Genomic DNA, 25,007 nt, shown 5'->3' on the forward strand with positions numbered 1-25,007 from the left:
CCTCCAGTGCCCCATCAGTCCCTTTCCAGGCCGGAGGAGCAGAAAGGGAGAGACTTCCTCAGGCAAGTCTCCAGGCCCAGCCTGGGGCAACTGGCTGATGGGCAGACCAGAGTGGCCTGAGATGGGGACCCCTGGCACCCAGGCATGCTTTGCTATAGTGGAAGCACAAAGACACAGTCTTTTACCTTCGGTTTTCTTGTAGGGGTCAGAACGCCCAGGGCCCAAGGCCTGTGGCCTCCCTGGAGCCAGGATGACCACTGACGTTCCCCACAAGGCCAGTCCCGAGGATAGTCAAGAGGGCCTTCCCCACTCCAAGAAGCCTCCTCTGGCTGATGGCTCAGGGCCAGGGGCCGAGCCAGGGGGCAAAGTGGGCCCTCTCAACCACCGGCCTGTGGCCATGGAAGCAGGAGACAGCACAGACCAGGCCGGAGAGAGGAAGGACAAGGACAGCCCCCGGGCAGGGCCTACTGAGCCCATGGACACAGGTGAGGCCACTGCTCGCTGCTCAGACTCCGAACGGGCACCACCACCACAGCCAAGCCGTCCCCCAAGGGACCGAGGCCCTGAGAGCCGTCCCACTGAGCTGTCCCTGGAGGAGCTGAGCATCAGTGCCCGGCAGCAACCCAGCCCACTCACACCAGCCCAGCCAGCCCTGGCCACCGCTCCTACCACCACCACTGGGGCCAGAGGGGGTGGCCACCCTGAGGAGCTACCCACACGGCCTAGCCGAAAGAGGAAGCTCCTGGAGGACACAGAGTCGGGCAAGACACTCCTGCTGGATGCCTACCGTGTGTGGCAGCAGGGCCAGAAGGGTGTGGCCTACGACCTGGGACGCATCGAGAGGATCATGTCCGAGACCTACATGCTCATCAAACAGGTGGGTGGCTGCAGGGCAGGCCTGGCGGGTCTCTTCTCATGGAAGGTCCTTCTCAGTCTGTCCAGGGGTGCTAGGGCCCTTGGGGGATGCTTGTTAGGTGTCTTTCCCACCCCAGCCCTGCAGTTGGCTTTCCTACATTTGAGGTTTTCAACCACGAGCATGTCCAGTCATCATGTTGCATGCTTTAAGTATGGAGTGATTTTGTCAACTGTATCTCAAGAAAGTTTGGGAAAATACACAAAAAAAGAAAACAAAAAGAAATAGTGAGCTTGGAAAACTCTGTTTTCAACTTTAAAGGAAATGAAACCATTTGCAGAAATCTTATCAAGTCCAACACAGGGAGACGGAAGGACCCTTGGCCCACTCCAGTGCTCTGGGCACACACGTCCTGAGAGACTGTTGTGCTGTCATCTGGAGGTGGCCGTGGTGCCCTGGGACGTGAGGAGGCTCTGCACTCTTCTTATTTATTTTTTTAAAATACATTAGATGTGTAGCTATTTTTCTATTTAAAATGATTTCTGGGGCCCCTGGGATGAGTCTGAGTCCAGCTCCCTGCTGAGCAGGGAGCCCGCTTCTCCCTCTTCCTCTGCTCTCCCACTGCTTGTGCTCTGTCTCCCTCTTTCAAATAAATAACATCTTTTCTTATAAAGAAAAAGAAAATGAATCCCACACGAAGTACCCCCAAAACTGCAGCGGCTGGCTCTAACAAGGTGCCCATCCTGATAAGCTGTTTCTACCCAAATTGTGTCTGTTTGTGGTACCACTTCTAAGAGTGGCCGTTTTTTCACCCCCTCACCAGCATCCAGGATTAATTTAACTCTTCTTTGTTTTCCTTGTTGACCAATTAGGAAGAACCCGGCCTGCATTCCCTGCTGGTGGAGGTGAACCCTCCCCACCCCTCCACCACCCACCCCACCCCCCGCACCTGCCCCCGACTGGCTGCTCTTGCCGCCCGGGCCCGGCCTGCCTCCCTCACGCCCTGCCCGCTGCTCAACAAGGGCACCCCAATGCCTCCCTGGCCTTGCTGCCGTCCCGCTGCGCCTTGGGCTCTTGGCCTCTGGGTCTGTCAGACCTTCTCCTGCCCCAAACCCCAGACTCTGAAAGGTCCACCATCCCACTCGCTTGAGGGGCAGGGTCTGGCTCCGACCACCAGCCTCAGCCCCTGAGGACAGAGTAACATGGTCCTAGACGTGGCGTTGATCGGACCAGCCTGGTGCAGAGCACAGCCACGTGCCCGTGCCTCCCAGGCAGCGCGGGAGGGGTCCTCGTGCTCCAGTGCTGGGAGGAGGCCAGGCGCCATGGCCTGGGCCCTTTGACTGAGCATCTCCTTGCTCAGGTGGACGAGGAGGCTGTGCTGGAGCAGGCCGTCAAGTTCTGTCAGGGCCACCTCGGGGGCGCTGCCCAGAGACAGGTAAGCAGGACACAGCGCGCCAGCCTCATTGTATGGGGCCCGCCCCCGCTAAGGCCCTGGCTACACGCTAAGACGTGAGTACACCCCAGGGCAGGCTGTCTGGGGTCAGCGTGGGCCGGGGGAGGTGCACAGGAGGCAGCTGAGCCTAGGCCCCCAGGAAGCCCCCTGTCCCCGCTGGGGAAGCCCTTCATGGTGGGGGGGACCCTGGTGGGCCCAGCCCCTGGCTCAGTGTGCGCAGCCTGGGGGGCCCTCATCTCAGCTACCCTTTCTGCAAATGGGAATGTCCTTACCTAGCTGACCTCCCCCAGGAAGGTTACTTCATTCGGAACAAAGGTGGAGGAAGTGATGTGGGGCTGGGATATGAGTGGGATAGGAGCAGAGCGGAGGGGGCAGGGGGTTTATTCAGCAAGGGAGGGAGCAAGACGGCCCCAGGCTTGGGAAAGATTCCTAGCTGTTGAGTGGAGAGCGTGGGCTGGTGCAGGGGCCCAGTGAGCGAGGTAGGTCTGAGATGTCAGAAGGGCGGCCAGCGGGCCTTGGTGACAGGGAGAAGGGATGAGGCCCTCCCAGGCTCTGGCCATCAGATCCTCCTCTAAGGAAGAGGTCTGGGTTGGAGCCCTGGCTGTAGATACCCCTGAAGCCATCGGTTTGGGGCTCAGAGGCCACAGCTTCTGAGGAGTAGTGGGACCAAATGGGTGGGGGAAGGGTTGAGGGAGAGGGGTCCTCCTGGGAGAGGCCCAGCTCAAGAGGAGGCCCATAGGCAGGGTCTGGCCAGCAGGGAAAGGGGGCACCCGGTCTTGAGCCAGGAGGGTGGCAATGCAGTGTCCTTGTTCAGTGTCAATGGGGCATTTCTGCAGGAGTGACCCCTGGGCCTGGGTCGTTGGGTCAAAGGACAGATATTTGCCATTTGAATAGATGTGGCCTCTCGTCCTTCCAAGGGTGGCCCAACTGCCCCTTCCCCAGCAACACAAGTGAGCAGGCCTTGGCCTCCCATCCTCGCCCACACACAGCCATCTCCAGCATTCCCCCTTGGGGAGTACCTCACAGGGAGTCCTGAGGCAGGAGTCCTGAGGAGGACACGACAGTAGGTGTCCACCTGCAGCCTGGGGACTCGAGTCCCCGGTCCCCTAGCAGCAGCCTGAGAGGAAGCCTGGATGCTGAGGGTCTGAAGACATCCAGTTCAATCATGAGCAGGCTGTGGGCACACCTGTGGGCCTGATCCCCCAGGTGAGGGCCAGAATCCCAGGGGAGACGTGCCCCAGGCCACCAGGATTCCTCATCACTCCATTATTGCCAGAGGAGCTGGAGTTCACGGTGCAGCCACTGTGGTTCCTGTGGCCTGTGTGGCCCTCGCCACAGCCCCTGCTACGTGGGGCAGGAGTAACCACGCAGGGCCCCAGGGCAGGGTTTGGCCCCAGGGGTCCCCTCTTGCCTCCTCTGCTGACGGAGAAGGGGGCAGGTGGGCAGTGACCGCTCCAGACAGAGGGCTGTTTCTGATGCAGCTTTTAAAAGGTGTTTAAAGTGATAGAACCACACTGGACAGGAAACACCCCAACACCTACTTTCCCTGTCCTGTGGCAAAAGGAGGTGTTAAGCTGGCAGGAGCCAAGGGCAGGGAAGGGTCTCATTTCTTAGATGAGAAGATTGAGGCCCAAAGAGGACCAGCACCCGGCTGGGGCCTGGCCCACCTCTGGCCAGGTCGGGGAGGGGGCGGCCATGGGCCCACTTCCCCCGCCCCTCAGGGAGGCTCTGTTTTGCTGGTAGCCTGTCCCAGTTGCCATGGCAGCCCAGCACACACCTGGAGAACGCTCTGGACATAATTGGAGGCTCGTGCTATCACCGTGGCTGAGGCTGACTCCTGGCAGCCCATGCTTATCCCACGGCAGAGTCTCGGGGGCTCTCCTGGACCCCATGAATCTGGGGACAGGACATTCAAGCAGAACAGGTACCAGAAGAAGCAAAGCTCCAGCGAGGAGCCAGCTGCTCCCCAGCACCGAGGTGCCCCCTGCAGGTGTGAGATCACCCTGCACTTGGAGCCACCAGGAGGGCTTCCACTGTCCCCGACGGGGGCCGGTTCGGATAGGACCGTGGGCCCTGGGCTAGGGGTCTGAGGGCTGGGGCATGGCTTTCATACAGGGGCCCACCTTGCCCATGCCCTCAGTGAGCAGCAGCCTTCACACCATCCCGGGAGCATGGGCTTTGGGTGCAAAACAGAAGGGGCTTGGTGGCAGAGGGGACTGTGTGGAGGAAGACGAGGAGGCCCCAGTGGACCTGGCTTGCCTAAGAATGGAAGGCTTGTGGCGAGAACTGCAGACACGGCTGCAAGCCAGGCTGTCCAACACCATGGCTTTGGGGCTACAGTTTTGAACTCAGGGAGCTGACTCTTGGTGTCACCCCAAGAGTCTTGAGATGGTCCCACTGGTGGCCCTTGGGAAATTGCCCTCCGGGCCAACTTTGTGTTACTACAGTCCCCACGTCAGGCACAACGACCCCCTGCCCAGCGTCATGCTCCTGTCAGGGTGGCATCCAGGAGTGGGAACATGAGGTCTGTTAGCCCCAGTCCCTCTGCTGAGTCCCTATCAGCAGGGCCTGGACATCCTCCCAGGGAGGGGCTGTGGGTCCCCAGCAGCTTTCTAGCATTGCAGAGTCCTGAAGGGTTGCCCTGGGGGCTCTCTGGCAGCATGGGGGACTCAGGGTTTGGCGCCATGAGGGCATGTTGGCAGGCCCAGGCCCAGGCAGGTGTCCTGTGGGATGGTGAGGGCCCTGGGCTGCCGAGCTAGCCTTCTTCACCTCCCTTTGTCCTCACAGGCTGCAGGGGACACACCCACCACCCCAAAACACCCCAAGGACAACCGGGAGAACTTCTTCCCAGGGACTGTGGCCCCCACAGCTCCTGACCCTGCACCGGCTGACACTCTCCAGCGGCCCAGTGACACTCACACCAAGCCTCGCCCTGCACCGGCGGCCTCCTCGGCTATCATCCCCTGCCCTCCTTCAGCGTCGGCTTCCACACCAGACCTGTCCAAGGACCCTGGGCCCCCCCGGCCACACAGGCCGGAGGCCACCCCCAGCATTGTCTCTCTGGGCCCAGGTAAGTCCCATCCCATCCACTAGGCAGTGAGGCCTGAGCTGGGCCCAGGCCCCTGCCACCAGCGGAAGCAAGTCCTGCTCCTTGCACGGAGAGTGAGGGCAGGGTGGGGTGAGGCCAGGGTGACCTCTAGCCTGGTGGTCCTTGAGAAGCCCATCCTGGGGGCCCTGGAGGGCAGGGGGCACAACCTGCTGGCATGTCCACCACTCTCTTAACCTTCCTCTCATCCAGAAATGAAAGTGGTGACAGCAGTCAGGGGTGTTGTGAGGAGGGAGGGAGCCAGTGCTGACATCAGGTGTTTACGTGCTTATGCGTGTTGCTTTCTCTTACGGCAAGTCTTATGATGAATAGATAAATAGGGATTCTGAAGAGAGGCCATCCTGACTTTGGCTTGCTGGAGACCTCACAGGCCTCTGAGCCATCCCTGGACACCTGCTGTGGTTGGGGGCATTCCTGCACAGTGCCCCCCACCCCTCGTGGGCCAGCCAGCATGGGCAGGGCAAGGCTGGTCAGTGGGCTTGTGACGGAACAAGGATAGGGCCCTGGGCTCCTTCAGCCAGAGGGAGCCCTGGTTCCTTCTAAATCCCCAGATGCCCTTAGGAACGGCAGCCCACAGGCTGGCAGGCTGGGGCAGCCGGCAGACCAGGAGGGCAGACAGGCCTGCAGCTTTCCGGGGACAGGGCACTGACCCTGCCTGCCCTGCCCTGTTGCGGGGACCAGCCTGCGCCCCTGCGGAGACCCCACACTGGCCCTTTGCCTCTGCAGGCATGTCTGTGCCTGGTCACAGTCCCATGCAGCCTTTTGGCCATGCAGCCTTGACTGTGTCCTTTCCTGACACATCTGAATGTCAGACCTCAGAGCAGCAGTGGCTGTGAGCAGGGTGCTGCTCTGCACGCTGCCAGTCTGCCCAAGGGGAGGCCAAGAGTGGCAGTGCTCCCTCTCTCTGCTCTTTCCTACAGCGCAGGCATCAGGCGCTGAGATTCTCACCTGATGCCAGTCCCCAGTTTGTGTTGAGGATCGTGGAAGTCTAGGGACCCTCTGCCCCACTGGGTACAATTATACCAGTCATGGCCCCACGACATGAAGAATCACTTCCCTTAAGTCTGCTCCTGCAGCCATTTGTTCTGAGGGGAGCCCTGAAGGTTGCAGGACAAAAAGCAGCCCAAGAGCTAGAAGTGGTAGTTCTACCACCAGGTGACCTCGGCCACCCCTGCTTCCCTGTGTCTGCATTTCCAGCACACAGCGTGAAAGATGGAGGTCATGCAGATTCAGCACAGTGCTTGGCAGATGGCGAGCACAGCCGTGGCACGGATCCTGGCAGTGGGGATCTCGGGGGGCAGGGGCAATGGGAGTCCACGGCCCAGGGAAATCGCTCACTCCCACGAAGACCTGGCTCCCCCAGGATCACCCCCTCTCACTGTAGGCTGTCTTGGCCTCCACCTGACTCTCGCCCCCTGATCTCGTAGTCCCTGGGGAGCAGGAATTCAGGAGTGTGTCAGGCTGTCATCTGGTCATCTGAATTCACTCAGGTTGCCGGCAGGTCTCGGGTTCTCCTGGGTTGTTGGCTAGGACAGGTCCTCTGCCGTGGACCTCTCCATAGGCTGCTGAGGGTCCCCACGCTGTGGCTGCTGGCTTTCCTCAGGGCCCAGGGTCTGAGAGAGAGCACTGGAAGGAAGCTGCACTGTCCTTTATAACCCGATTTTGGGAGTGAGTGACCATCATTGGCGTTGGCCACGCACGATGGGTACAGGGCGGGAAGTTTCCTCAGGGTGTGAGTGCCAGGAGGCGGGGCCCGCAGGCCACCTGAAGCCTGGCTGCCTTCCTGGCCCCTCCTGCTCACCACGCCCCAGCGCCAAACAGGCCCCAAACTGTGATTTGCGCTTTTTCCCCCTCCGTTAGATCAGTGGAAGATCGTGTACTTCCCAGTGTTACTTTGTCTTGGAGAATTGATCCTTTCTTATTTCCTTCCCCTAAACTAAACTGAATAGCCTTTTGCTAGGATGGAACGCTTACATGACATTGGGGTTGGGGGGTGGCCCTGGGTCGAGAATACGGGATACATAGACCCGACGCTGATGGGCCAGGAACACAGCACACTCACTGACCAGCCTCCCACACCACACGCAGAGTGACCTGCCGGCCTCTTGGTACTGCCTCAGGATCTGCAAGCGGACGATGTTCGGCTGGCTGCCCTGATGGTCCCCAGAGACCACCTCCCACAGCCTCCAGAACAGGGAGAGCCTGGAAGGGACTGCACAGCACGTTCTGGTTCCCCAGATGTGACAGGGTGGCCTGGTGGTAGGATCTGCATCTGCCTGCCCTGGGCCCAGGGTAGGCCTGCCCTGCAGAGGTGCCCAGGAGCTAGAGGGTGTACAGGCTGGGAGCTTCTGCCAGAGACAGCACCATAGGTTGCAAGCTACCTGGGAGAACAGACTGGGGACAGATCCTCCTAGGACACCATCCCCAAGGTGTGAAGACAGGGGGAAGGCAGCCTCAGGAGACCTTGACTGGTGTCCCCGAAATGGACAGCCCTGTTGTGCTCCTCCCCGGGGTGCCCCTCACACAGGCCTTCCGGCTCCAGCTGACAGAGTCCACTCCCAACTTATCCCACCTCCTGTGGCCCACAGATGGGCAGGAACACTCTCAAGCTTCCCTGGTCACTAGCTAGGACCTCACCTGTCCACCCAGGTCATGCTGACCAGGGCTGCTGGCCTCATGTGGTGGTTGCATCCCCTTGGGGAGCTCAGGGTCACTTTTGGGCATCAGCAGGGCTCCTAACCACATGTCCCCAATCCCCACCTCTGTTGGGTGTCTGTCCACCAAAGGCCAGGACCTGGTTTCATGCTAGAATAGTGCCGGGCCCATGAATAAGTCAGAGTAGGGAAGTAGATCAGGGAGGAAGAGTGGAAAGGACACTCCAGGCCATGGGGCCAGCCTGGTAAGGAAAGTGCCTGCCTGAGCAAGGCACTGCCGGCCAGGGAGTCGGGCAGGCTGTAATGCCGGCCTCATGCCATTTTGAGAAGCCAGGAAGAGTCTGAGTCAGGTCTGGCACTTCCAGGACACTGGTCCTTGGGGACCTGGTGCCCAGGCCGTGAGTCTGCCCCAGGGAGGAGGGAGAGTGGCCCAATGGCACAGGATTCCAGCCTAGCCGGGTATTTCCCACTGACAGAGAACCTGAGGCCTGGGGGGCCATGGGGTCCATATGGCCCTTCTTTAAAGGCTGGGCCTCCCGGTTGATCCCTCCCCCCTCAGGTCCACCTGCAACCCGCCTCACAGGCCCCAGGTGCCCCAGAGAGGAGGGGGCTGCTGGCCTAGGGAGCACTACTGCACATGCTTGGTGCTCTCTGCTAGATGCCCTTGCCCCAAGTGTCCCTTCTCCTCCTGGTGGCCTACCAATAGGAAGGGGCCTGCAAAGGGTGGACAGTCCCCTGGGGCAGGAGAGAGCCAGCCTGACACCTGGCCCCTCTGAGTGCAGCCTCCATCCATCCTGCCAGCCCCAGGCCCTCCCTGCACCCTGTTCTCCCCACACTCCATCATGCTCCTATCCTATAGATACCTGTCAGCCAGGAAGCCAGCTGCCCTCCCAGGGCACCCAGGCCTCAGGGAACAGCTGCACGAGGTTGGGCACAGGCCGGCAGAGCATGACCACCTATAGAAAGGCCTGGAAACAGATACCCCCTGGTCCTACTTGCTGACTATGTGCCCAGCCACGGTGAACCGAGTCCTGCCCCAGTGGCACGGGACTCCAGCTGTGATCCCTGCTCCTCGGGTCCAGTAGGGCAGCAGGAGGAGTCTTCCAAGGTGCTGACCCTGCCTGGTCATAGTGTAGGGTGCTGGACCCTGGGACAAAGAGACTGTGACTATGGCTGCCAAGCAGTGGGTCCTGAGGAAGGGAGGGACTGGCTCGTGGCGTGGGCAGCCAGGGAAGGCTCTGTCCTCCAGGAGCGGAGAGCCAACAGGCAGGAGGCCAGGCTACTAAGTCACCCCATCTTTGTCCCTGTCCCAGGAGCTCTCCTGCCTGGCCTGGGGGGTGGGGAGGGAGGCTTCACCTGCTGGAGAAGTGGGGGAGTGGAAGGCGATGGCCACCTCGGCCTCAATGAGAAGAGAGGAGGAAGGTGAAGAAGGAACATGAGGAGGCCTGGATGCAGCAGGAGCTGAGGGGTGGCTGCAGGTGGGGCCCGGGGGGCTGGGAGCCCGTGGACCGATGCTGACTAACCGCCTGGCTGGCGGCCACAGACGCAGCGGGCACCCTTCGGGCCCATCAGGCCTTGGCTCAAAGGAGGCCAATTCCCGGCTCCTGCCTCATGCCAGGGAAGGTGTGGCCTGGCAGGAGGCACAGTGCCAGCACACCACTCCATCTACTCTGGTCTTAGCTAAGCTGGTTTGGTTCTGGGTCCTGACCATGTTTCTGAGTGCCACTCCCACGGGCTAGAGGGGAGAACCTGCGAGCCCACCTCCAAAGTCCCGCGATGGTGTTTGATGGGGCTGGGGGCCCCACAGTCTCCGTGTGCCCCTGCTGTGTCAGGCACACTGGGATCTCCGGTAGTGAGCTGCCCCACTAGTGTCCACCTAGGGGGTGAGTGGTTTCCTGCCAGTACCAGCCGGGCCCCACCCATGCGACTGTTCTCGAGAAGCCCCCTGGCCCGCCGGTGGAGGTGGCAGGCTGCCTCGGTGCAGGTCCCCTACCAGGTGTCCCAGGGCTCAGGAAGGAAGGGCCCTGTCTTCCAGGCTGTATGAGGATTGTAACTTGCAGCCCTCCTGTGTCCCCACAGAGGGAGAAGAGCTGGCAGGAGGGGCGGAGGGCATGGGCTTCCCGCCCCAGGAGCCCCTGCACAGTGAGCAGGTGAAGACTGTCCCCGAGAGCCCTTCAGCAGAGCCGCACTGCTGGCCCACAGAGCCCGCGCCCCGGACAGGCGCCGAGCCCACCTGCAGCCAGGGTAAGGCGGGTTGGGAGTAGCCATGGGGGCTTCGCCTGGAAGGGGGGGCGGGGAGGGCACAGGGGGAACAGCTGGCGGAGCGGGGCCTAGGGAGCACCCAGGGGTGGTGAAGCAGAGGGGAGCGGCCTGGGCTGGAGAGAGGGGTGGAGAGCCCCTCACTCTACCTCCAGCTCCACAGAGACCAGCCAGGGCAGGCAGCCAGCCCAGCTTAGTCCGGGAAAGGAGCCCCCCAAAGTCCGGGCCAAGGGAGGGGCTGCCGTGTGGAGGGAGGAGTCGGGGCAGGCAGCAGGCGGGCCAGTCCGGCCAGGCCGCTGCCTGTGTCGCAGTCACCCGTGTGGGTAGAGCCACTTCCCAACTAGCCAGCCCCCTCGGGGATTCCTCAGGTTCAAGGGTCTCACCCTATTCGGGACTGGAGGGCCTGGTGCCAGCCACATGGAGCCAGGCAGGGCCCCGAGTAAGCCCTGTTCCTTTTAAAGCCGTGGGGACCTCGGAGGAATGTGGAGACCAGCCAGGCCGACCCCGTGGTTCCTAACTCTCAGCTTCCTGGAGGCCGCCAGCCCCGGAACTGCTGCCCCTGCAGCCCTGCAGTGGGAGGGGAAAGCGGATACCCCGGGGCTGAGTGACTGGCTGTGGCCCCCCACGTCCTCCCTACGGTGTGGACACCCGCAGGACATGCGTCCTAGGGCTGTTGCAGGGACGCAGCAGTTCATGTGTGCGCAGTGCCTGGAGGGCCTTGCAGAACCCTGGGGAAGCTCCAGGGTTTGCCTGTTGGCCCTGGGCTCCCACAGTGTACCGGGCTCCTCAGGGCGTCCCAGTCCCCTCGGGGGGTCCTAGTCCCCAAGCCCCACAGCCCAGAGCCGGACCTGGGCAGGCAGGGAGGCAGACGCAGCCGGAGGCCTGGAGCCTGCCAGCCAGCACACACCAGAAGGCCAAGAGAAAGCATCCTGGGTCTGATGCAGCAGGAGGCGGCGTCCTCGGTTGCCTCTGTCTTCCAGAGGGGAAACTGAGGCCCAAACCAGGGAAGGGCAGGCAGGCCCAGGAGGCCGTGAACAAGGCTCAGTTCCCGCGGTCCACTCCACAGTCACCAGCTCTAAGGTGCCCAGCAGTGCGAGTGCCCAGCCAGCCGAGGCCCCCCCCGGCAAGGCCAAGTCGCGCCTCCTGCCCAGCATGCCAAAGCTGGTCATCCCCTCGGCCGCCACTAAGTTCCCCCCTGAGATCACCGTCACGCCGCCCACCCCAACCCTGCTCTCACCCAAAGGCAGCATCTCGGAGGAGACCAAGCAGAAGCTGAAGGTGACCAAGGGTGCCGAGTGGGTGGCATGGGTGGGACATGGGCTCTAGGGGGCCCTGGGCCAGGCCGGGGCCGCCCTGACCTGTGCCCTGCCCGCTGTGTGTGTAGTCAGCCATCCTGTCCGCCCAGTCGGCCGCCACCGTGAGGAAGGAGAGCCTGTGCCAGCCGGCCCTAGAGGTCCTGGAGACCTCAAGCCAGGAGTCCTCCCTGGAGAGCGAGACGGACGAGGAGGACGACTACATGGACATCTGAAGCGTGGCGCTGCCCCCAGGGTCGCCAGGCCCACGCGGAGCACTGCCCCCCCACGCAGAGCCCGGTCTGCCCAGCCGCCACCCCTCGTGGTGCCCGCCCCCCCCCACCTGGGCCATCACCCTTCTCCCCGCATGGGGGGCCCGGAGGGGGCCGCGCTTGGCCACGGGGAGATGTGCAGCTCGTGCAGCAGGGCTGGCGTCCTTTTCTATGAAATGTTGACTTTGTATAAATGTCCACACGCCCAGCCCAGGTGGCCGTGTCCGCACCTGGACTCCCGGATGAGCCGGGCTCTCTGCCTGTGTCACAGTGGAGGGGTCGTTTTGGGGTTGGGCTTGCCCCACTCCCGTTTTTTGGTTTCTTTTCTAATAAAGATGGAACAGTTGTTTTTGCCTCTGTTCACCTGAACCCAGGGCCCTCCGTCAGCTGGTTGCTGTCCCGGGTTTCTGGGCCCTTCTTCCTGTTGGTCAGAGGCCAGCCCTTGGGGATCCCAGGAGCAGGTGGGGGGTTGGGGTGGGGGCAGGGGAGCCAGTGGGGAGACGCGAGCACAGGCCAAGCAGGGCAGACCCTTTTGGTGGGGCTGGAGCCAGGCCTAGAAGGGGTCTCCAGTGTCCCATCAAGGACTCAAGTGCCTGGGGGTGTGCCCCTCGGGATGGGCAGCGGCGGGGGGAGGAGGCTGCAGGGCCAGGCAGGGGCCAGGCCTTGCAAGGGCTCTCTCGTGATGGGGACTGGCACAGGGGACCCTGGGGGAGCAGGGGCAGTGTCAGGAAGGGGGTGCTGGCAGGAACGATCCTGCCTCCCACCACACTTGCCCTCTGATAGAACTGTCCATATAAGTTGTGGAGCTCAGTGCAACGTGTAATTGGGGCTCTTGGTTCCCAGCCCACGATGCCGGCTCCATTCTCTCGGGCTCCAGGTACATCTGTTTGGGGGGGCATAGGTTGCAGGGGCCCCAGCCTGCCCTGCACAACCCCCTCCGTGCCTCGGGGACCCAGCTGTGTCCCCCCCCCCACAAATGTGGGCTGGCCCTGCCCTCAGGGGCCTCCCTGGAAGGGCTCTCTGTCCGATATGGACGTGGGGCTGCTCCCGCCGCCCTGTGCCCCTCATGGGCTGGGCGCTGCCAGGGTCCCCAGCCCAAGGCTGGTAGAGCCGTTATGGGGACCCAGGAGCACGGCAGCCTTGGAAGGATCCTCGCCCCAACGGCCCTAATTTAGGCTCTTTGCCAGGCAGGGGCAACGGTTACTCAGTTGACGGCCCCTCCCCAAATTCCTAGCTTCTCCTCAGACCGGGGTGCCCAGAAAGAGGAAGTTCTGGGAACAACCCAGTCGTCTTCCAGGGCTTCCGGGCTTTCGGGCACCCAGACCTGGGACCCATCCCCGGAGCATCTCCGTCCTCCTGCTTCCCTCACCTGTGCCGCACGGAGCACCTTTGGTCCTGGGCCTGGGATAGTCCCGACGACGAGTCCCCAGCCCCTGCCCCCAGAGGTGATCTGAGCGCCCGGCAGCCAAGCTGGGAGAGGTGGCTTCTAACTACCCCAGCTGGCTTTCCTGGCACCTGCGGACAGGAAGGGGGATGCTGAGAACGAGTGGGCCAGACCCCGGGAGCCCACATGCGTCACAGCCAAATGACCTAAGCGCATAGCCCCCACCGGTGTCAGCTCCCTTCGAGGTCTGGGGATGTGTCCCCTTTGGACATCTTGAGGAGCTGTCTCTGGGGAGAGAACCACCCGTCTGTCTGGACACCCAGCCCAGGTGGCGGGGCGCCGTGAGGCCCAGGCCTCGAGTGGAGCGGTGGGGGTGTCCGAGAAGCCGCCTGGGGCCTGGCACGGCACTGCAGCCTCCCGGTGACCTTGAGCCCACCTGTCTGCCCCGACCCCTGTTTCCTCCCCAGCGCAGTGGGAAGGCTGCATACTGAGGAGGTCACGCAAATTCTGTGAATGTCAGCCGGGGTGGGTGGGGCTGGGGGGCTCCTCTGCAGCTCCCGTCCAGGCTGGGCGGAGGCACCTCTGGAGCCCAGTTTCATAAGCACCACTCCGGGAATTCCGGACCCGGGGGCTCTGGTCTCAGCCCCTCACCCCCGTGAACCTGCCCTGGCTGAGCCCCTCCCACAGCCTTCACCCCCCTCCAAAGGGGATCCCTTCCTCCGGCCCCTCAGCACCCACCCCCACCAGCGATCAGCAGGTTAGTTGTTCCTCTGCCTGCGAGGGTGTGGTGAGGATTTGGAAATACCTGCTCTGGGCAGGGAAGCTGAGGACCAGGTGTGAGAGGTCTGTGGCTGGGGGGCCCTTGGGTGCTGGAATCCTGAGATTGCAAGAGCCACCCCACCTAACCCACACTGCTGAACCCCAGCCCCAGGGGAGCCCCACCCTGGCCGCCCGGGGCTGGGTCAGAGGTGCCCTCAGGGGTCTAGGTTGCAGCCCCTGGACATCTGGATCCTACCCCTGGAGGCTCGGACCTCCTCCCCCGGGCCAGGAATGTGCTAACAGGGCAGGTTGGGCCCTCCTCGGCCCCCGCGGGAACCTGTGGACTTTGAGAGGGGACCGGGCCGGGCAGGGCGGACGGGCGGGGCGGGCTGGGGCGGGGCGGGCGCGCCAGGCGGGCGGAGCCAGGCCCGGGGACTAAGCCCGGCCGCGGCGGCCCCGCCACTGCTGCGCTGCGGGCTGCAGACTCGGCCGCACCATGAGGCCGCTCGTGCTGCTCTGGGCTCTGCTGCTGCTCACCACAGCCCCCGGCCCAGGTCCCCGGCCTGCAGCAGGTAGGCCCCCACCCCGCCTCCTGGCCCCGTGCAGCCGGCCCAGCGGGGAGCCCCTCTGCTCAGCCTCTGTCCATCCGCCAGGTCGTCCGGGACTGGACTGGGGTTGTGAGAAGAAAATCTGGGGAGCCCAGGGTCTGGGCCGCTGGCAGGATGGAGTCGGGGCTATGCCCACCCTAAACCCACTGGGAGCTGGGAGGTGCTGGCTGCTTGGGAGGGAGGTGGCCCGGGGCGGTGGGGGGTTCAGGGGAGCCCTTGGTCTGCGCCCCGAGCCCCCGTGGAGTCTGTGCTCATACATGGAGGAGCCTCAGGCCCACTAAGCTCCAGGCAACACTGGAGGGTCCTTGTTAGGGTAGGGCGGAACCCCGGAAGTTCTGGGGGAAGGCTCCCACTCCGGAGGCTCCTGCTGGGCCGAGCTGCCAGGGGCAGGCTCCCCAGCCCCCTGCCCCACCCCTATCTCCCATCTCGGGGAAGCGCCACCACCCTTCAGCCACTTATCTCACTTACTGGCATCACTCAGCCTCCTCCCCCACTCCCTTGAGCCATCACATCCTCTGTCAATAAATATTTATTGACGCTCTCGAGTGCCAGGCCCTGCAGTGGGTGAAATAGGGTCACCGGGGTGGCTCGGGTCCAGCCCCAGCCCTTCACTGGCCCCCTTTGGTGGGGCGGCTGGGAAGGCCAGGTGGGCTGTCTGCACCCCCTTGGTCCCCACCCTCCAACCTGCCCAGTCACACTCGATGCAGAGGGTTCCCTGACGATACGGCCCTGTCATGGGTCCCCATGGCAGTGAGAGCTGAGGCCTGATGTCCACAGCCCCACACCAGGCCGCCCTCTCCGCCACCACACCTTGCCCTGCCGGGTCCTCTGCTGGGGATGACCGTCCTCCTCCCCTTAGGAGGGGAGCACCTCTCACCCTCTCCCCTAAGGGTGTCGCCTGGCAAAGTGAGATAGGGCATGCCGAGCTGCCAGGCCTCCTAAGGGACTCTGGGGAGCCACGTCCCCAGGCCCCAGACTGTCCCTGTCCGGGCTAGGGGTTCAGACAGCCCCGCAGCCCACAGCGAGGGCTCAGCCACCTCTGGCCATCTGAGGATCCGGTCGTCCGGGTCTTGAGGGCTGAAGGTCAGCCCTGCCCCAGGGGCTCCTCTTGATGCTGTGGCAGTGGGCGGCCGCAGGCATCTGCCCTTACCTCCCCTCCTTCTCGCAAGCCCTTCAGGCAACGGCCAGGTCTTTCGTCCCGAGGTCCCTCACCCCACGGGCCTTGCGTGGGTTTCTACTGTGGTTGGCTTGGTCAGCGCCCTTCCTGGTCCACGTTCTCCCGGGGACGCTTCTCTCGTGGGCTCCGGGGAAATAAGCACAAGCCCCGTCCTTCAGGGCAGCCGGGCGCTCAGCACCGCCTCCTCCAGGTGCCAAGGGGAGCTGCTCCCACCGCTGTGGAGACCGGGATGGGTCGTGCTCCTGCCACCCCACCTGCTCTGGCCTGGGCACCTGCTGCTCGGACTTCCGGGACTTCTGCCTGGAAGTCTCGCCCTACTCGGGCTCCATGATGGGTGGCAAGGACTTCCAAGTACAGCACCTCACCTGGTTCATCCCCACTGACGGCGTGATCTGCAGGTGGGGATCTCCAGGGGCTCCGTGCGTGCTGGGGGCCCCAGGGAGGAGGTCGGGGCGCGGGCCTCTGAGGGGGTCCCCCGGCCCTGGCCTGGCCTTTCCTGCCACCTCCTGCCCCCGCAGGTTTAAGGAGAGCATCCAGACCCTCGGGTACGTGGACTCCTCTGGACACGTGCACTGCGTGTCACCCCTGCTGTATGAGACAGGCCACATCCCCTTCACGCTCTCGATGGACAACGGTCGCTCCTTTCCGCGCTCGGGGACCTGGCTGGCTGGTGAGCCCCACCTTCCTGGGCCTTGGCCCCCCACAGGCACTTGCCTAACACTAATCTCTGCCCGCCTCGCCTGCCAGCCATGCCCTACTGCTCTGGTTCAACCAGTCCCTCTAGTTCTCAAGCTCTGCTCCCCACCCCCTGGCATCCACACAGAGGAACTGGGGAGGGCCTTTTGGGATCCCCCAGCAAGGTGGGCCACTTGACTCAGCCAGGCCAGGGGAGGGCGGAGGCCAGAGACCTGGGCAGCAGAGGGCAGGGCCGCGCCTCTCCTGCAGGCTTCGTCCTTTCCCGACAGGAGGGCCTGGGAGAGAAGATCCTCTAGTGGGACTGCCCCGCTTGGTCCTCGGGAGGCACCCCTAGCTCGCAGAGCCCCTGGGCCTCAGGCCTTCACTCACCCCTCACCTCCTGCCCAGTGCACCCCAGCAAAGTGTCAGAGACGGAGAAGAGCCAGCTGGAGAACGAGACCCTCTGGCAATACTACGGCACCACCAGCACCACGGACAACCTCACCGTGACCTGGGAGCCCTCGGCTCTGCCCACGCGGTCTGTCACCATCGAGCTCTGGGGCTACGAGGAGACAGGTAAGGCCACCAAAGGCTGCACAGCCCGAGGAGCTCTGTGGGCCACTAGGGCCTGGGGCTTGCAGAGGTGGGAGAGAGGGGACTCCAGGTAGGGCCAAATCCCAGATGGGGATGTGGATGCAAGAAAGGGGAACTGGGGGACGCATGGGGGTGGGGGAGGCTGGTGACCCCCCCCCTCCCCCCCCCCCCCCGGCCACAAGGGCCCAGCTCTAGGAGGACATATGGGCCTTCTCTGCCCTTGGATATAAGGCTTGCCCTGGGAACCCATCCTCTCCAAGCCCCTCGGCTGCGAGCATGGCCCTCGGCCTGGCCTCCAGGTGGGGCTGTGACCCTAAACATGGGCGAGGAGGAAATGGCCTTCGCTTGAGCCAGGGCCCTTGCTGGAGCAACGGGGCAGGCCTTCCTCTGGGAACCATCCGTCTGTCCATCTCCCAGGCCACTCTGAGCACCCAAGACTGGCACCTGGCCCTTCTTTTGCCCTTCTTTTGTCCCCGGGCTCTTGGAGGGGCCCCGGGGCTGACGGAGGCCTTCTCTCCCTTAGGGAAGCCATATTCAGGGGAATGGACAGCAAAGTGGTCATACCTGTACTCCCTGGCCACAAACATCCCCAACTCTGGCTTCTTCACCTTCACTCCCAAACCTGCCCCTCCAAACTTCCAGCGATGGGAAGTGGGTGCGCTTCGGATCATCAGCAGCAGATACTATGCAGGGGAGAAGTAAGGGCCACGGGCACGCAGAGGGTGGGCCGGGGGCCTGTCCCGCCACTCGCCATCCTGGCCGGGGCTGCCGGGGCGCGGCCCTCAGTGTGCGGGGTCCCCACAGGGACGTGCAGGCACTCTGGAGCAATGAGCACGCGCTGGCCTGGCACCTGGGCGAGGACTTCCGGGCAGACCCCAAGGCCTGGGCCCGAGCCCAGTGCCTGGCCTGGGAGCAGCTGGAAGACCAACTGCCCAACTTCCTGGAGGAACTGCCTGACTGCCCCTGCACCCTGGCCCAGGCCCGCGCTGACTCTGGCCGCTTCCACGTGAGCCCCCCCCCCCCGCCCCGTCCCCACCGGGAGCCCCCTCCCCACTGGGCGGGCTGGCTGGGAGCCCCCCGAGGGCTGGGCGGAGGCGGCCACCCCCCCACACACACCCAGGAGGTGAGGGGCGGGGAGGCAGATAGAGGCCCCTGGGAGGCCAGGCTGGAGTCTGAGGGCCCTCAGGGTCGGTTCCCAGGGAGGGCAGGCCACAGCCTGAGGCCAGTGCGGGTGACAGCAACCTCCTGCTCCATAGACGGACTACGGCTGTGACATTGAGCGTGGCAGCGTGTGCACCTACCACCCCGGGGCCGTGCACTGTGTGCGCTCTGTGCAAGCCAGGTGAGCCAGGCGGCAGGTGGGGGGGCAGGGGGCCCGGGCTCCCCGACGGCGGCCTTGACCTGTCGCTGTCCCCAGCCCCCGGTTCGCCTCCGGCCAGCAGTGCTGCTACACGGAGGCCGGCAGCCTGCTCCTGACGGCCGACTCCACCGGCGGCAGCACCCCGGACCGCGGCCACGACTGGGGTGCGCCCCCCTTCCGCACACCACCCCGCGTGCCCGGCCTGTCCCACTGGCTCTATGACGTCGTCAGCTTCTACCACTGTTGCCTCTGGGCACCCGAGTGCTCCCGATACATGCGGCGGCGGCCCTCCAGCGACTGTCGCAGCTACCGGCCGTCGCGCCTCGGTGGGTGGCAGGCGAGGCTGGGCCCGGGCAGGGCCAGACCAGCGCGGCCCACCTGACCCTCCGCTCTCCCCAGCCTCCGCATTCGGGGACCCGCACTTCATCACCTTCGACGGTGCCAGCTTCTCGTTCAACGGGCACGGCGAGTACGTGCTGCTGGAGGCCGCGCTGACCAATCTGAGGGTGCAGGGGCGGGCGCAGCCCAGGACGACGCCGGAGGGTGAGGCTGGGGCCCGTGGGCCCTGGGGGCGTGGGGGGCTCTGGGTCCCCCATGAGGTGGGCTGGAGCCGAGCGCATCATTCTGCCCACGCCCCCCAGGCCCACAGGACCAAGGCACGGGGCTCACGGCCGTGGCCGTCCAGGAGGGCAACTCCGACGTGGTGGAGGTCCGGCTGGCCGGCGGGGCAGGGGTCCTGCAGGTGCTGCTGAACCAGGAGGTGCTCAGCTTCACGGAGCAGAGCTGGATGGACCTGAAGGGTGAGTGGGCGGCCGGCTTGCCACAGGGCCGCTCTTGCGCCCTCACTTCCCGCCTGGGCCTCGGAGCACGGGTGCAGAGGTGGGGGCCTCTCCATACGATCCACGTGCTGTCCCTGGCATTGTGCTGCCAGTCAGCCCCCCCCTGCCCCCTGCACGGTGGACACGTGCCCCCAGCCCACCTATGTGTGTGGGCAGACGAGGTGTGCGGCCCCAGGTAGGAAGGTCCAGCCTGGGGATGGGGACCTGGTCTGATCTTGTGCTTTCACACTATGGAGCCCCAGACCCGTGGTCAGAACCCTGAGATGCCCGGACAGTGGGACGAGAAGCTGGAAGCTGCTTTGAAGATGCTGGCTGGCCCTGCGGGCTACGGAGCAACCCCCTGTCCACCCCCTTCCCCTCTCTGGTGGTGCTGCCTCAGGGAACTGAGCTAATGAAGTGATTTTTTTGCAGTGGGGATGGGTGGGGACCTGGGACGGGCCTGCTGGTGTTGAGGGTGCAGGGATCCCCAGGAAGGGCAGAGCTGGGTGTGGCTGCTGCCTCCCTCAAGGAGCAAGGGCCGACAGGTGACCCCCAGGTGAGGCCTCGGTGTGGGGGTCCCTTTGGAGCCTGGGCACACATGTCCGTGTGGGGGTCCCAGTACAGAGGTGGGCGTGGGATGAGGGAGTGTAACAGCAGGGCCGGCTGTGAGGACACCGTCCCCTTCCCTGGATGCTGACCCACTTGTCCTGGGGCTGTGGAGTCACAGCACGGTGCCCTCGGTGGGCAGCCCTAACCCCAGTTCCATGTGTGCCCAGGTATGTTCCTGTCTGTTGCTGCCGGGGACAGCGTATCCATCATGCTGTCATCGGGGGCTGGCCTGGAGGTCAGCGTCCAGGGTCCCTTCCTGAGTGTGACTGTCCTCCTGCCTGAGAAGTTCCTCACCCACACGCAAGGCCTTCTTGGGACACTGAATGATGACCCCACGGACGACTTCGTGCTGCGCAATGGGAATGTCTTGCCCCCCAAGGCCAGCTCCCGAGAGCTGTTCCGCTTCGGGGCCGACTGTGAGTGACTGCGAGGCCCCCTGGGGCTGGGGGGATCCCGGCGGGGACAGAGGCAGTGGATGTGAGGGGAGGGACTCCGGACCCTCGGCCGCCAGCGAGACCTGCTGCGTGTCTCCCCAGGGGCCGTGGAGAACACCTCGTCCCTGCTCACCTACGACTCCTGGTTCCTGGTCAACAACTTCCTGTACCAGCCCAAGCATGACTACACCTTTCAGCCCCTGTTCCCCGAGGAGACCACCCCCAACCCCAGCCAGGCTGCCGAGGCGGCTAAGTTGTGTGGAGACAACTATTTCTGCATATTCGACGTGATGGCCACTGGGAGCCTGAGTGTGGGCAATGCCACGCGGATGGCCCACCACTGGCACCAGCATCGTGCGCAGAGCCTGCAGCCTGGTGAGGGGGGCTGGGGGCACAGGCGAGGTGGTGGACACCGTAGGCTGGGACGTGACCCCCTAAGTCGGCAGCTGCAGGGGAGGTGGGGACCGCCAGCTGCTTAATCCTATGGTCTGCTCCTGGTCCCCTACCCCAGTGACGTCCTGCGGCTGGCTGGCCCCGCCCCCCAATGGGCGCAAGGAGGGTACCAGATACCTGTCAGGCTCCACTGTCTACTTTCACTGCGACAGCGGCTACAGCCTGGTTGGGGCAGAGGTCAGCACCTGCCAGGCTGATGGCATCTGGTCCAGGCCCACCCCATTGTGCCAGCCAGGTGAGGATGCCCTGCGCCCCCACCCGCCTGCACCCCACCGCTGCCCTCGGGCGGCCCTCACCTTTCTGCTCCCTCTCCAGCTCGGAGCTACACGGTGCTGCTGAGCATCATCTTTGGAGGCCTGGCGGTGGTGGCTGTGGTCGCGCTTGTCTATGTGCTGCTGCGCCATAGGAAGGGCAACATGTAAGACCTCACCCACCAAGACCCAGGGTTCCAGGGGCAGGACCCCAGTCTGTGCCCCTCGTTGGCTCTCCTAAGATTCTAGGGTGCCCCCCACGTTTGCTCTAGATGGTGTCTCTGTTTGCAGGGCCATCTGGGGTTCACAGCCCTGAAGGGAGTGCATCTGGCCGGCAGCAAGAGGCATGGATGGCCACCCCAGAGCCAAGACCAACCTCCCAGGAGAATACCTCTGAGAGCGTGCACCCCAGTACTTCAATCCCCAAGTCACTAGCACTGTTTCTTGGGACCTGGACACCTGATACCTGAGCCTTCGATGCCCACACACCCTAGACCTGGTGCCTTGCTCTGTCTCCTCAGACCTGGACACCTGGCTCTAACCGTGCAGGCCCCGAGAGGCCCCTGGTGCTCTAGTCCCCAAATATTCTCGGCTCTAATTCCGCAGACTGCATACCCTTGAGTTCTAATGCCTGTCTCCAGAGACCCAACACTCTGGCACCTGAAACTCAAATGCTAGTACCTCAGATCCCGTGTCTGATGCCTGTGACCCTGATCCCTGATCTACTGATCCCTGGTGCCCCGACACGGGAGCCCTAGCACCCAGCTGCCTTGATTGCTGGACTTGGGCCAGCCTGAGGGGGAGAGGCCTCAGGACCCCAGAGTGGAGAGTCACTCTGAGCTCCAGGCTTGTAATTCTAACCCTTCTGGAATGTCACTTCTAACTCTTCTGGAATGTCACTTGAAACACCCCTCCCTGTCTACTCGGAGAAAACAAGCCCATGGTATCCCCTCCCTGGTGTACTGGTGCTCATGCCACACTTTGGTTCTGGAGGGTTCTATGGTTGCTTTGTGGGATCAACAGCACCCAAAGCAACCTTTGTCCACTGGCAGGCCACCTGGGGCCGGTCCCTCCACAGCCTGTCTCCCTCTAAAAAGTGTTCTCAAGAACCGTGAGCACTTTGTGGAGGTGAAGACAAAGGGCAGTGCCTGCAAAGCGTTCTGCATGGAGTCCGTGCTTGGTGCCCAGGAGATGGGATGGGCCAGCACAGGCACCTGCCCCTTCACTCTGCAGCAAGCTGGCCCGGCCTGCCCCCGGGCCCCTACCCTGCCCCAGCACTGCTCTGAAACCAGAGCCCATGTTCTGGGTCCCTGGGTTCCTCACCCAGAAGTGTCCAGAAGCTGGGTATGGGGCACAGGCTTCATGCCACTGCTGCCCCCTTTGCGGCAAGGGTGCTGATTGGAGGCCATGGGAGGGCCTTGGCAGCATAGGATAGGGCCAGGCTTGGAGAAAGCACAGTGGAGGGCGGGGTTGGAGGCTGGTGCCCCCTGGTCCAGGCCGGAGGCTCCACCTGAGGGGTAGGGGCTGGGGGAGTTTGCCCAAGGGATGTGGAACCTTGGGTGGGAGGTGAGGCATGGGAGTGGAGGCCCCGGTCACGGCGGCCTGCAGTGCCGAGAGCGGCCGCGGGGCGGCAGCAGAGGGCAGGGCCGTGGGCCCGGAGGCTGCGCCAGACCCTGGGAGCGGCCACTAGAGCTGGGCCCTGGCCTGTCACAACCTCGGCCAAGGTCCAAGCAGGCCCACTTCTGCATCTCCCTCCGGTAGGAGGGCCTTGAGTCATCCCCCAGTCTCGAGAGCACGGGCCATCCAGGCACTGACCACCAGAGGCAGAACCCAAGCCTCCCCCACCTCCTTAGACTGGCTGTTAGCTGAGGGTCCTAGACAGGGGTGGGAAAGCTGGGTGATAGGGGCAAGTGCAGTCTGGAGGGCTTCCTCGAGGAGACAGTTTTGCACGATGGGGCACATTCAAAGGAACAGAGATGAGAGTGAAGGGTTGGGGGTCTCCCTGGGTTGTACCCAAGAGGCTGAAGGAAGGGGATGGGGTTGGTGCTTGCACACCCCGCTGCTTCCACACCGGCTTCCAGCTCAGGACAGGGTGGTGCTGAGGGCTGGCCCCTTGGCCACTGGGCAGGTACTTTCCTCTGCAGATGAGGTAAGGCAGGGCTGGCTTCCCACCAACCTGCGTCCTCAGTGCTGGGCCAGGCACAAGCCAGTGGGTGACAGGTTGGTTTCCTCATCAAGCCCAGACCTGTAAGAGCAGGGGAAGCAGGGGCAGCTTCACAGCTCCCGGACCGTAACTGAAAGGATGGGCCAAGTTCTCAGAGATGTGATTGGAGAGCCTAGGTTCCAGTCAGGAACAGCCTGGGCAAAGGCTCAGAGGAAGAGAAGTATGGTCTGGTCTGAGAAATAGTGAGGCCCCTCCCCCACCAGGCAATGGCAGTTAGGCTTCATCCTAAGGGTAAAACGTGGTCTCTCTCAGGCTTCCCCAACCTACGCTTGTCCCTCCAGGTTGGGACCCAGAGCGGCCCCCTCCCCTCTCCAGCTAGAGAAGGGGTGCACTGTCTGTGGCCCTGACCCCAGACATCAGGCACTCCCGGTGCCAGGGACAGGCCAGGCTGGGAAGCCCCGACACCTGATGGGTTTTCCCAGGGGCCTGTAGGGAGTCAGGGGTACTGTGGGGCCCATGTGAGGCTGAAGGTCCCAGAGTCCTACATAGACTCCCTTTAGAGACCTCAAAAGCAGGGACCATGGCCTCAGGGAAGTGGTCTCCCCAAACCACAGTCCCAAGGCATTAGAACCCAATGGCCAGGCCCCTACCCTTTGTGCTGGTTGGAGTTTGAGGGACAGTAATCCAGGGACTTAGAAGTACAGGTGATGGGAGAATCAGGAAGTCAGAGCTGGTGAGGCTGCCATAGGACCCCAACAACACCCCTAAGCCAAGGGACAAAGAAAGGAGGGTGCCAGAGCCAGGCCCAGGCACTCCCAAAAGTGGGAACCCCACAGCAGGAACCGTGTAAGCCCACGGGCCCTGGCAGGAACTACAGGCCCAAGATGGGGGAAGTATCCGCTTCTCTTCCTGCCCTCCAGCCTCCCACTAGGGCCTCCCCTTAACTGGACACAGTGGGGAGCACAGGGCCAAGGGAGCAATACCGCACAGCAGGGAGCAGGGCTCCCCCTTGGCCAGGCTGGCTCCTGTGCAAGCCCTGGGGTGGCTGAGTGCCTGCCCTGGGCCACGTCTGTTCTCTGAGCGCACAGTCCAGGGGGTGCTCAGTGCAGCATGTCTCAGGAGTGGGAAATGAAGGGATGCTTCCTGGAGGAGTCCTGTTCCAGCTGAACTTCAAAGGACAAAAACCATTAGGGAAGTGAGGTTGAGCAGGTGGTGCCTGCAAGCAGCAGAGCAGCCCACAATACTGAACACCTCTTTGGGGTTGCCCGCTGGACTACATTTCCCAGAGCCCCTCGCATTGGGGTGGTCACGTGACTGAGTTCCTGCTCGTACAAGGCCGGAGACTGCCCCCACCCCCACCCCACCCCCTCCACCTGCATCCTTCCAAGCTCCCGTGGCTCCTTCGGTTGCAAGAGTGGCTCTGGACTCCGGGCCAACCTGAGTCCCCAGCATGGGGCAGGGAGCCCCCCCCCCGCCCTCCGTGACCTGTTCACCCATCCGGTACTGCTGTCGGAACAAGAAGCAAACTTCCCAGTAAACCGTAAAACAGCTTTGGGTCTGTTTGTTGCAGCCGCCGGTGTCTCTAACTATAACACCAGAGGCAGAGGTGCAAAAAGATGGCCTTACATTCTTACTGCTGAAAATAAAAATACGATGGCCACTAGGTCTTTAAGAACGCAAGAAGAGGGGATCCCTGGTGGCTCAGCGGTTTAGCACCTGCCTTCGGCCCAGGGTGTGATCCTGGAGTCCCAGGATCGAGTCCCACGTCGGGCTCCCGGTGCATGGAGCCTGCTTCTCCCTCTGCCTGTGTCTCTGCCTCTCTCTCTGTGTCT

At 63.4% G+C, this 25,007-nt stretch overlaps 2 protein-coding genes across 5 annotated transcripts in view; both read left to right on the top strand.

Moving 5' to 3' along the window:
• Positions 1-12,235, top strand: part of CABIN1 (calcineurin binding protein 1) — a 154,415-nt gene extending 142,180 nt beyond the window's left edge. For 3 of the 4 annotated variants that reach the window (XM_055322045.1, XM_055322047.1, XM_055322046.1), the window contains exons 32-37: positions 203-877; positions 2,214-2,288; positions 5,094-5,376; positions 10,146-10,310; positions 11,392-11,603; positions 11,710-12,235. In XM_055322045.1, the coding sequence (XP_055178020.1) occupies positions 203-877; positions 2,214-2,288; positions 5,094-5,376; positions 10,146-10,310; positions 11,392-11,603; positions 11,710-11,853 (1,554 nt within the window). In that variant the 3' untranslated portion in view covers positions 11,854-12,235. The remainder of the gene's footprint in view (positions 1-202; positions 878-2,213; positions 2,289-5,093; positions 5,377-10,145; positions 10,311-11,391; positions 11,604-11,709) is intronic. The other variant, XM_055322048.1, reaches the window with a different exon arrangement.
• Positions 12,236-14,479: 2,244 nt separating this feature from the next.
• On the top strand, positions 14,480-21,962 carry SUSD2 (sushi domain containing 2). The gene is made up of 15 exons (XM_055323184.1): positions 14,480-14,604; positions 16,008-16,215; positions 16,336-16,487; positions 16,901-17,068; positions 17,610-17,784; positions 17,891-18,092; positions 18,343-18,428; positions 18,504-18,772; positions 18,846-18,989; positions 19,088-19,246; positions 20,041-20,289; positions 20,410-20,682; positions 20,819-20,995; positions 21,076-21,178; positions 21,303-21,962. Exons 1-15 carry the CDS (start codon positions 14,529-14,531, stop codon positions 21,325-21,327), a joined length of 2,466 nt encoding a protein of 821 aa, XP_055179159.1. The 5' UTR covers positions 14,480-14,528; the 3' UTR covers positions 21,328-21,962.
• The last annotated feature ends 3,045 nt before the right edge of the window (positions 21,963-25,007 follow it).

This window comes from Nyctereutes procyonoides, unplaced genomic scaffold (genome assembly GCF_905146905.1).
Source record: "Nyctereutes procyonoides isolate TBG_1078 unplaced genomic scaffold, NYPRO_anot_genome, whole genome shotgun sequence".
Lineage (NCBI taxonomy): Eukaryota > Metazoa > Chordata > Mammalia > Carnivora > Canidae > Nyctereutes > Nyctereutes procyonoides.

What these genes read in the sequence shown, in the direction of transcription:
- SUSD2 (XM_055323184.1), top strand. Translation starts at nt 14,529, where the DNA reads ATGAGGCCGCTCGTGCTGCTCTGGGCTCTGCTGCTGCTCACCACAGCC. An exon ending in AGGTCCCCGGCCTGCAGCAG is followed by an intron (nt 14,605 to 16,007) that starts GTAGGCCCCCAC and finishes CGCCTCCTCCAG; the next exon opens with GTGCCAAGGGGAGCTGCTCC. An exon ending in CTCGGGGACCTGGCTGGCTG is followed by an intron (nt 16,488 to 16,900) that starts GTGAGCCCCACC and finishes CCTCCTGCCCAG; the next exon opens with TGCACCCCAGCAAAGTGTCA.